The sequence below is a fragment of the Salvia hispanica genome, chromosome 2, assembly GCF_029641045.1.
Source record: "Salvia hispanica isolate PSC_SH4W2 chromosome 2, Shi_PSC_v1, whole genome shotgun sequence".
NCBI classification, from domain to species: domain Eukaryota; kingdom Viridiplantae; phylum Streptophyta; class Magnoliopsida; order Lamiales; family Lamiaceae; genus Salvia; species Salvia hispanica.
Genome location: NC_142693.1, coordinates 37746556 through 37756810, shown reverse-complemented (window position 1 = coordinate 37756810; position 10255 = coordinate 37746556). Strand labels below are relative to the sequence as shown.

The 10255-nt window shown below is 33.2% G+C and overlaps 1 protein-coding gene, 1 non-coding gene and 1 pseudogene across 11 annotated transcripts; 2 read left to right on the top strand and 1 right to left on the bottom strand.

The window, feature by feature from the left end:
* Positions 1–1511: 1511 nt before the first annotated feature.
* On the top strand, positions 1512–3207 carry LOC125201974 (membrane magnesium transporter-like). The gene is made up of 4 exons (XM_048100283.2): positions 1512–1698; positions 1765–1817; positions 1914–2014; positions 2820–3207. The coding sequence occupies exons 1-4, from the start codon at positions 1626–1628 to the stop codon at positions 2908–2910; spliced, it is 318 nt and encodes a 105-aa protein (XP_047956240.1). The 5' UTR covers positions 1512–1625; the 3' UTR covers positions 2911–3207.
* Positions 3208–3685: 478 nt separating this feature from the next.
* LOC125201972 (transcription initiation factor TFIID subunit 8 pseudogene) lies at positions 3686–7262 on the bottom strand (annotated as a pseudogene). Of its 9 annotated transcripts, none has more exons than XR_016135196.1 (4): positions 5434–7261; positions 4897–4983; positions 4603–4746; positions 3686–4122 (listed from the first exon to the last, which is right to left on the bottom strand). The product of XR_016135196.1 is annotated as a transcription initiation factor TFIID subunit 8 pseudogene, transcript variant X6 (transcript). The 9 variants fall into 9 exon arrangements; XR_016135198.1 differs by having other exon boundaries at positions 5534–7261; XR_016135199.1 differs by lacking the exon at positions 4897–4983 and having other exon boundaries at positions 5534–7262.
* Positions 7263–9976: 2714 nt separating this feature from the next.
* Positions 9977–10049, top strand: TRNAK-CUU (transfer RNA lysine (anticodon CUU)). The gene has a single exon. It is a non-coding gene; the product is annotated as a tRNA-Lys (tRNA).
* Positions 10050–10255: the final 206 nt, after the last annotated feature.

Below are 10255 nucleotides of genomic sequence, written 5' to 3'. Positions count from 1 at the left end.
AATTATTCTAATTGCGCAGGGTAAATAAGTACGGAGTATAAATATTTCTAATTCTAACAACTAGTTGAAATTAATAAATGGTAGTATTTGTAATTTATGAGACGCTCAAATTTCGGCTAAAAAGAAATTTGTACAACTCCTGTTTATTAGTAGTAATTTGTACTTATAAATAGTCACCGACTTTATTGTTTTGTGATCTACACTTTGCATATTTCATGTAGTAATTTTTTGGTATCTAAAATCATAAAGGGCGTACACATAATATATTGTGTAAGATATGAAACAACTTAATAATTTGGAGGTATTTGAATAAAAATATTTAAAATATGTAAAGTACAAAATACCTGAGTATTACTTTTCATTCAACAGTCGCAGTGAAACTATATATAATTATCATATCATTAGTTGAAACTTGAAATATTTAATGGCATGTGACTCACAGTGCAACAAATTTAGGTTATTAACTTAGGGAGGTTTATAAAGCAATTATTTAGTACTCCGTATTTGTATAAATTGTTCTATTAATGGAACATGCCTTCTCATAAAACTGTCACACGCTAAAAGAAGCCGGTGGAAAAAAAAATACTCCTACTACACTAATTGATAGGCTTCATACATAGTCTGCCGGTGTATCAATGAAAAAATATCAATAAATTTTTCATTTTGATATTTTCATTTGTCTATCAATAATTTTTATTTATTTATTTATACTCCTATTTTAAAAAAATATAACCACAAATCAATGAAGAAAGTGCCCTTGTAAGAAAATAATTTAATGTGCTAATACTATGTGCAATATGCCTTTATAGGAGAGCATTAGGGCACATTTTAATTAGAGTCGCAACGTACTTCTAATCTCGTATTGCTATACGACACGAAACACGCAATATTGTAAACACTCAAATGCAATATACATTTGTGAAGCTGTAGATGGATTTCCACAAATTGCATTTTAGTTATAGGCAGATTGCATGCACAATGAACTATATATAAGTGCAATTCCTCTACATATATAATGCAATTAAACAGTATATGTCTAAAATGAAAAACTCAACAATAAAAAATGCAATTTATGTATAACTAAAATGCTACCGTGTAAATCCATATACAAATTCTATAAATGTATACTTATATTTAGTGTTTACAATATTGCATGTTTCGTGCTACGTGTAGCAGCACGAGATTAGAAATATATTGTAATTTTAAAATTAGTTATTTTATAAGTATATCGCCTTGCATCCCTAACAAAGATTTTTTTAATCATCTATAGTCACAAAATAATAAATATTCATAAAACAAAGCTATGCTTGCATAAAACGAAATTTTGTTAAAATTAGATTTATAGAGAATGAAAATTTGTACAAATAACTTTGAGCTAAAAAATATAAAAGCAAAAATTAAATCGAATAAAACTATAAAAAACAAAATACAAAAAGGCCAAAAAATATAGTCGATATCAACCATTATTTCAAATAGATTTAAATCAATCATACCAGGATAGATTAACCTGAAAAAATAACACTAACTAAAATTTATCTAAATATAGTGTTTTTGATGAATACCCCAAAAATTAGAGAATCGTTTGGATTGGATCACAAGTATTTGGAGAGATTCTTAGGAAAAAGATGGGCTTCTCTCACGCCGTCGGTGTCGTCGGAGTTCTGATTCTCGCACACGCCGCCTACTCCACTATTCAGTGTGCGTATTCAATTGCTTTCAATAAATCTGAATACTCGTTCTGATTTTTTTGATCTATTTTTTCAGATAGATCTTTGCTCAAAATTACTGAAGAGCAGTTCACGGGGCCACCGATCACTGTAATTTCCTCTATTATACCTCACCATATTCGTATTTATATGCATATAATTCGTTTATTGCCACTAATTAGGTTTGTAATTTCGATTAATTCACAGGTAGTTGTGGAGTTAGTTGCAGGATTGTTTTTCTGTTTGTGGGCTGCTTTAACTGTGCCCGGCAAATTCTTGTCGATCCTCCCTCAATCAGACGAGAACAGGTTTTTATTAAGTGTTTCTTTACCCATTGATATTGTTTTTGGTTGCTGGTGTTACATCCGCTGCTTCTTCTATGGTTGAAGAATATTGTATGTGATGATTTATACTATAATAATTGGCGATTAGGTTGAATTGCAGATGGTCTGTTGATTCAATGTATTGGGGTATTTGGTTGGGCTGAGAAAATAGTAGATGTACAGCATTTTTCACAAGACTAGGGATGTAAGTATGAGGATTGATGGAGATTGGTAGGATATAGCTCCTCAACAATAGTATTTCAGACTCTTCATGTAAGCATATCATGTCTGTCTGTGAATGAACATAAATATAGATGAAGACGTCGTGTCCTATCATAGTATTTCATTCCCCGTCTATGTGCTCTCCACTAAGATGTTGTTAGCATACACCAAAAGAGGCTTAATGCACCCCCATGTAGAAAACCTACATTTTGCCTGTGGGCTGGAGATAGAAAATGATAGAATTGAAGGTTGGATGTGCTTTATAAAGGAAACTGTCCCACAGCTTTGCTATCTTTTGACCTTTAGTATTTCAACTTAATACGAGCTACACAGTGCACCTTATATGTCCAAATGGTAATTAGAAGAACATATGCATAACAGGGTAAGAGCATGTGAACGAATATCATTCCATTAATTTGCTTTTTATTGACTTGAGCTTTATCTTTCATGAATTTGCATTAACTAGTCCTTGATGAGGTTTTATTGCAGAAAACTTCCCTTATCTTCATTTTTTGAAGCTGAACATGCTTGAACCTACTAACACACCATTCTTTCTCTGTCCAAGCAGGGTAGTTGCCTTGCCTTTCAATCTGGATTTCATGATCTTCAATCATCGTGGAAAAGCTTTTTCTTTGGGTATTGATATGAAGATGAACTGATCATATTAGAGGCACCATTGCATTTGGTTAATAGTGAGATCTAGGGATCAAAAGTAACCGAAAACAGATGTTACTTTTACTGAAACAAGAAGGTATTGGCTTCATCTGAGTGAGATGAAACAAGGATGTTTGTTTGCTAGTAGAGTCTGATGCAAAGTTAGAATCTTTTTTGTGGGCGTGTGCTGGTCTGATTCTTTTATGGCATTTGTTTTTGTCTTAAGGTTTATAGATAGCTCGAGCAGATTCTATCTTGCAGAAATTATCTTCACAGAAGATGAATAAAGTAATTTTTCGCTACATTACATAGATAATCGATGCCAAAATCTACTCCTTGATGAAAAAGTGTTTACTAAGTGCTGATTTATTGTATGTTTACTAATACTCCGCATTTCATCAAAATAGTAACAAGGTTATTTTAGTCATCGGGAATTTGTGTATTGCACGCAGACTGCGGTACAAGTACGATAATTCTAAAATTATATTCCATCATAATTGAGTAAGTTTTTCATTAATCAGTGTTCTTTATCATAATTAAGTCATTTCCATGTATGGTATTTCATCCATCTTGAAAAATAGTCCACTTTTGTCTTAGTTCATCCCTCAAAATTAATCCATCTTCATTATTATTAAGTTTTAGTATTTCTAATTTGTCTCGATTAGTCATTTTCACATCACAAATTAAGTTACTCAACTTAACCTTGCACTAATCAGTACATTTGTGGCTTTTGCAGCCAAATACGATATGTCGATATGTCGACTACCTAAAACGCACTCATTATTCTTCCAACATCAATCAACTTATATGATCTGAAATTAGTCTAAATGCACATTTACAAGTCAGACTCGAGGGGGAAAAGCAAAAAATTAAAAATAAAATAAAAAAGAAAAGGAAAGGAGAATGCAAACAATGGCCATAACTACTCATAAAGAGGGCCAGGTTGGCAGTTAGCCATTGCCATAAACGCAATTGCGACATCACTCATGCTACATTCATGCATCCTTTTGGCGTATAGTTCAAAGTCACTGTTCCTTCACTTCTTAAATGCTTCATGTCGAAGGAAGTCCACGAACATTCTCTCGAGAGCACCACATCGACATGGCTGTCTCCTCCTCCCCCTCGCCCCGTTCCTTTCAGCCCCCGCCAACAGGGCCCTCATGATTGTTTTATCTCTCACCAATCATTTTTTAAATACGTCTGCAGCTGAATGCATGCTGAAGAAGAAAAGGAGCATAAGTGAATCCTGTCAATGTTAGAACAGTAGAGCTGCTCCTGATATTTGGGCAATTAAATAGATAAGGAATTTCTATTGATGTGAAACCAAAACTTGATCAACACAAACATGTCTCTTCCACTGGCAACATACATACCCATCTTGTTTCTTTCTAAAGCACGAGCTTGGTTCTAGCAACCTCTTTAAAGGAAACAATGATAATAATAATATTAAGAGTTGCTGGTACCCATAGATCCACACCTACTCAACTTCCAAGTATATATTTCCTACCAAAGTTCCTTTGATAAATCATGCAAGGGTGTGAAACCAAACAGTCAGTATATCAACTAGTAAAAAGCCAAGAATGCAGACGAGCAAGAATGAGAGGCGAAAATATTCGAGGCTCGGGTGCAGAAATAATATCTTAATTGCGAGGGTCAAATATTTCATAAAGAAATTGCCCAAGTATTTGAGTTGTTACCTCATCAGTAGGGAAACAAGGTCTTGGATGCCTAGTTGTGGCACCAAGAGCGGTCATTTCTCAGTTGTGACTTGTGGCAATGGTGAGTCGAAGAAGTTCCTGGTGGGGTTGCACTTGCTTTCATATCCTCCTTTTGTCAGGTTGCTGGAAGCAGCAGAAAGAGAATTTGGATTTGAACAAAAGGGTGTATTAACTTTACCTTGTGAAGCAAGTGAGCTGCTACAAATGTTATCTCATGTCTGACGATAATATCATTATCATGTAATTGTATCTTTATCGTGTACTGTAACTTACACACACTTTATCACCACAATTCATTTGCTTTAGAGCATCCAGCATACGTAATATACAGTCACATTGACTGACAAAGAAATGAGAAACCTGAAGTTCACAAATAAGAACAAAATATATGGGTTACTGGATTAGCAGTGTTGTTGCTGATTAAACAAAGTACATAATTCCAGGACTTGATAATCAATCAGTTGTTGTCTTGAGGCTAATCTACTATAGCTTTTAACTCTCGAAGTTCACAATATTAGCGTTTCCAATCAATAACTCAATGCTGTGAAATTCCAAAAGCAGCTTCAAGTGTAATCCTCAAGAACAAGGCCACCAAACTCCCAAAAGGAGAACACATCACATTTTAAATCCCCACAAGCACCAAATCAAAGAAACAGAATGCAAAACAGAGGGAGACCAGAAAGAGATAAATGTATATGCATATGTAGATGTGTGTGTGCAGAGAGAGATAGATAAATGCAGACACAGAGAATGAATAAAATGCTACAATCTCATTCATGAAAAAATAATGTCAATGATTTTGGAAGGGACCTGAAATATCTCGAATACGTCTTAATCTGGGTTCCGTTCCTAAATGGATTACCACCAAATACACAATCACAAACTACTGTATGTTTTGAGTTTGACTAACCTAATCAACTGCTATTTTCTTGAACATTAGCCATTAATGTCGTTCAAGGAACTACAAATTTACTACTGAGGAAGCTCCTGCTGGTTTTCCAAGGATTGCCGCAGTATAAACTCAACCCTCCTCTTTTTGTCATCATTTTCGCCATTATGACCAAACCACAAAGCTGCTCTTCCCACAGCCTTGTTTCGAATCCTCAAATCCAATGGTTCACCGAATAATTTCTTACCCCCCTTGAGCTCTAAAAATACAGGAGCCTTCTTTTCAGGAATTGTATTCTCACCATCACTTCCAGATTCAAGCCCATCCTTCATTGCCTCAATGGCTGGAGCAAATGTCTCCAACAAAGAAACTTTTTTTTCTGTGTGAGCTTGACTAGAAAGTTTTGGGGGAATGCTAATCTTTGACATGACTATTTTCCCAGCATCCAAAGGATTCTCAAAAATCAGGTTCCCATTGTTATTAACTTCTAACCCATTTTCTTCATTATATGGTTCATCAGATGTTGTAGCCACTGATGATCCATTACATATAAGCCGCTGCTGTAGGCTTAACAAAGACCTTTCTGCCTTCCTATGCTGCCTCGCTAGCTCAATCTTATCAGTACGGGCGTCAGATTGCCTCTCATTCCAAACAGGTGTCTGTAAATACGTGTGGGGATCAGGAAATGCAGACAACCATGGTGGCACACACTTAAAAGCTGGAGTCTCCCCCATTTGCAAGAAACTAGGTATCATTCTCTGTTCACTGATCACAGGAAAATGTGGCACTGGTTGACCAAATGGTACCTCATCAGCCGTCTCTAAATACTCTTTAATCTCTCTAATAGCACCTGAACTCACTACACAGTCAGAATGAACCTCTGAAGCACCAGTGAATCCTTGGGGTGTGCCCATGTCTTCCAACCCTTGAACGATATCAAAGATGTTGCAACTCATCCTACCAGCTAAATTCGCATACAATCTCGACGTTTTACCTAATTCACAGACGTACCTAATCGCAATGTCAGCAAGTGAATCAAGAGCAGACTCGTTGAATCCCTCAAACCCAATGCCCTCGCATATCTGAGCCATCGCAACCCTTGCTATTGCTCGACTATATTCATCAGCACCAAATCGCATATTTGAATCATTGTGTTCGTCTCGCCTGCCTTCAGCTTCACCTCCATCGCTCATGTTCAGATTCAAGAATCATTTAGGGGGTTCTTAATCTTCAAAAACCTCAGTAAACACTCAGAACTTAGATAATCCAACCCACCAATAACGAGAAATTCAGGAACTCGTTTCCAGGAAAAAGAAATCAAGATAAACCCTAGACACAAGCTGGAATAACATTGAAGAAGGGGGGAACCAGAATGTGGCTATATATATCTCTATACGTGAGCTTAAATCAACGCATCAGCGTGCAACAGAGTTACGAGCACTTACAATTGATATAACTTTCAGGGCCGTCTTCGAATTGGGCAAATTTGAATATTTTTTTAGAGCGGGATTGAATTCAATTGTGATAAAACCCTAGAGAGACAGAGAGAAAGAATCATCACTCTAGGGTTTTAGCTTTGAAGCTGGCAGTTTTGGGGGGAAATTGAATTTGATTTGGGGATTTTATGGTGGAGTGATAAACCCTATTGTGAATCTGAAAATGGAAATTGGGATCGAGATGAGAGAGAAAGCCAAGTAAGGGAATCAAGAGGGATGTATTTATAGGCGGAGGCCACGATCCGATGATTGTTGAGTTTCCGTTAATTGAAACATGTTCTTTTATTCCTGTATATTAATTGAAAAAAACTTTATTGCGTGATTTATCCTCTTTAGAAATTATTTAATTCCTTTTTAAATGCAATCATGCAATAATTCTCTTCCATCAATCTTGTATTCTTGTTTAATCTTATGTTTTACTTAAGCTAGGTTTAATATTAAAAAAATAAATTTAAATTTTTTTTATACTTGTGCCTCGTAAAGAATGAAGAACAAATTATTGATAAACAACTGAATAATATAGTGTGTAATAACCACATAGTTTTATACTGCAATTCCATATAGCTGACCAGACAATTTGCTAATGTCACATTTCTGTCACTTTTTACCGGATAAAAGAACAAATGTCACTTTTTCACAATAACTAAATAAGATTTTTTTTTCACAATAGCTAATAAGTTTGTTATCCTAATTAATTCCTAATTAATTATGGATTAGTGTTTATTTTCTGCTCCATTCTCTTTTGGCTAATCATTCATAACATAAGAAGGCAAAATATTGAAATATGTGAATGTTAGAATATATAGTACTATGTAGAAAAACCATGTTATACTCCCTCCGTCCCTGAAAGTTGTTCTATTTTTTCATTTTCGTTCGTTCCATAAAATTTGTCTCATTTCAATTTTTACAATTTCTGGTAATGGACTTCATATTCCACTGACTCATTCATACTCACATTTTATTATAAATCTAATATATAAAAGTAGGACTCACATTCCACTAATTTTTTCAACTGACTTTTTATTACATTTCTTAAAACTCGTGCCGGATGGATGTAGTAGTATGTTATTTCCTTTGTTGTATTCTAAAAGCATCTCCAAAAGATATAATTCTAAGAGAAGAAGGTAAATTTTAAAAAATAAATAAAATAATTAAATTTTTACTGTGTAGTATGATGAAGAAGTAGAGATACATTTTTAAAATTGAAGAAGGGATAATACATTTTCAAATATTCTTCCTATCAGAGAATAAATTCTTATGAAAAAGAGGTAAATATGATACTTCTCCAATCTCTTTTCTTGAACAATTTCCCTTTTTGAATATCTCATTAGTTTACATATTTTTAAAAATAGAAATATCACTATTTTTACTTTATTCTTTCTCATACTTTAAAATATTTGTAAAATGAAATTGTCTTTTTATCATTTTCAAAGTTTCTTTTATTTTTTGAATATTATTGTTCAATTATTTTGGATTCTTGACCTTAATAAATATGGGAAACTGATTTTGACCACTACTTTATAGATTTGACAACAAATTAAGGTATTTATAATTTTTATTTTTTTTTGTAATTTTCCCTTGGTTCGGTGAGGATATGGACAACATATCTCGCAATATTATCAACATGTTTATATTAAGTGCAGAAAGAATAAGTTAACAGATTAGTTCTTCTTGAATGAGACATTCAAGAAAAAGGAATGTATTACTTCAGTCTTTATAAGTTAATTACCAATTAGATTTGGTTCTTATTTATGATCTAATTCAGTATTATCACACTGTAACGGTGTAACGGTGTGGCTAATTTCAGCAGTGTGGCAAGGTAAACCAGTTTTTGGTATGTTATTCCTTAAGGCCAAAGATATATCGGGACTATCTTTGGTAGTATATAATTGTGCTAATTTTATACGGGATTAGGGCTGGGGAAAAATACCGAAAAAATTATATATCGCTCGTATCGTATTGAAAAATATCGAAAAATTATCGAATTTTTGATATATCGTAATTTTCGATACGATACGGTATCGTATCGTAAATTTCCGATACGATAACGATATGAATTTCCTTATATCGTTTTATATCGAATACATCAACACATATTGAAATTCAATACATATTGAAGTTTAAAATTATAAATATATATCAATCCATTTAATTCATTCATATATTTTGAAAATATATATATGAACCCTAATAAGAAAACTATTTATTTTATTGTGTTGAAGTTTTATTAATTTTTGTGTTATTTTTCAGTTTTGAAATTATATTTTTCGATATATAGGTATTCAATACGATAACGATATTTCGATATATCGTATCGATCTTACGATATATCGAAATATCGATATGATAACGATATTGATATTATCCATATCGAAAGTTCGATATATCGAAATTCGATATATCGAAACTTTCGATACGATAACGATATGAAATTCTTTCATATCGATATTTTCGATACGAAACACGATACAACGTTTTCAATACGATATATCGTATCGACCCACCCCTATACGGGACACAACACACAATAATATATAATTGTGCTAATTTTATACGGGACACAACACACAATAATATATAATTGTCCTAATTTTATAAGGGACCGATACAACATTTTATAACGTGTAGCAATGATTTGTTTTGTTTTTATGATCACTTAAATTTTTTTACCAAAGTTTAGGGCTCTATCACTTCTATGACTTGTGGTTATTCGAGTTCAATAGAGTATAAGGTAGCACATTTTTTTCTTGAATTTTGATTCTTTCAATTTTATAATATTTAGTAATATTTGGATTTTTGGTTCAATTCGAACAAAGAGAAATCAAAAAAAAGAAAAAACCGAAGTTATTATAGTATATAATATATTTATACTATTACATAAATTCATTACTTCAACTAAACGCTCTCTTTTGATTTCTCAAGATTTTGTACTACTTAAAAGTGTCTATAAATGGAATAGTAAAAGATAGCCCGTCTAGCTCAGTTGGTAGAGCGCAAGGCTCTTAACCTTGTGGTCGTGGGTTCGAGCCCCACGGTGGGCGCTTGTTTCATTTTTTATATTGTTATACTTATTAATTCTTATAAATAAGGTTTTACATTCTTTTGTTTATATTTAATTAGATATCAGTTTATTGTTGTAGCATGTATGAAGGAGTGACCTCTTTGTATTAGGAGGAGTGTTATCTTTTATTTTATTTATTTTTCTTTATTCTTTTATTTCTTCCGTTCTCCTATATATATTTTTTTT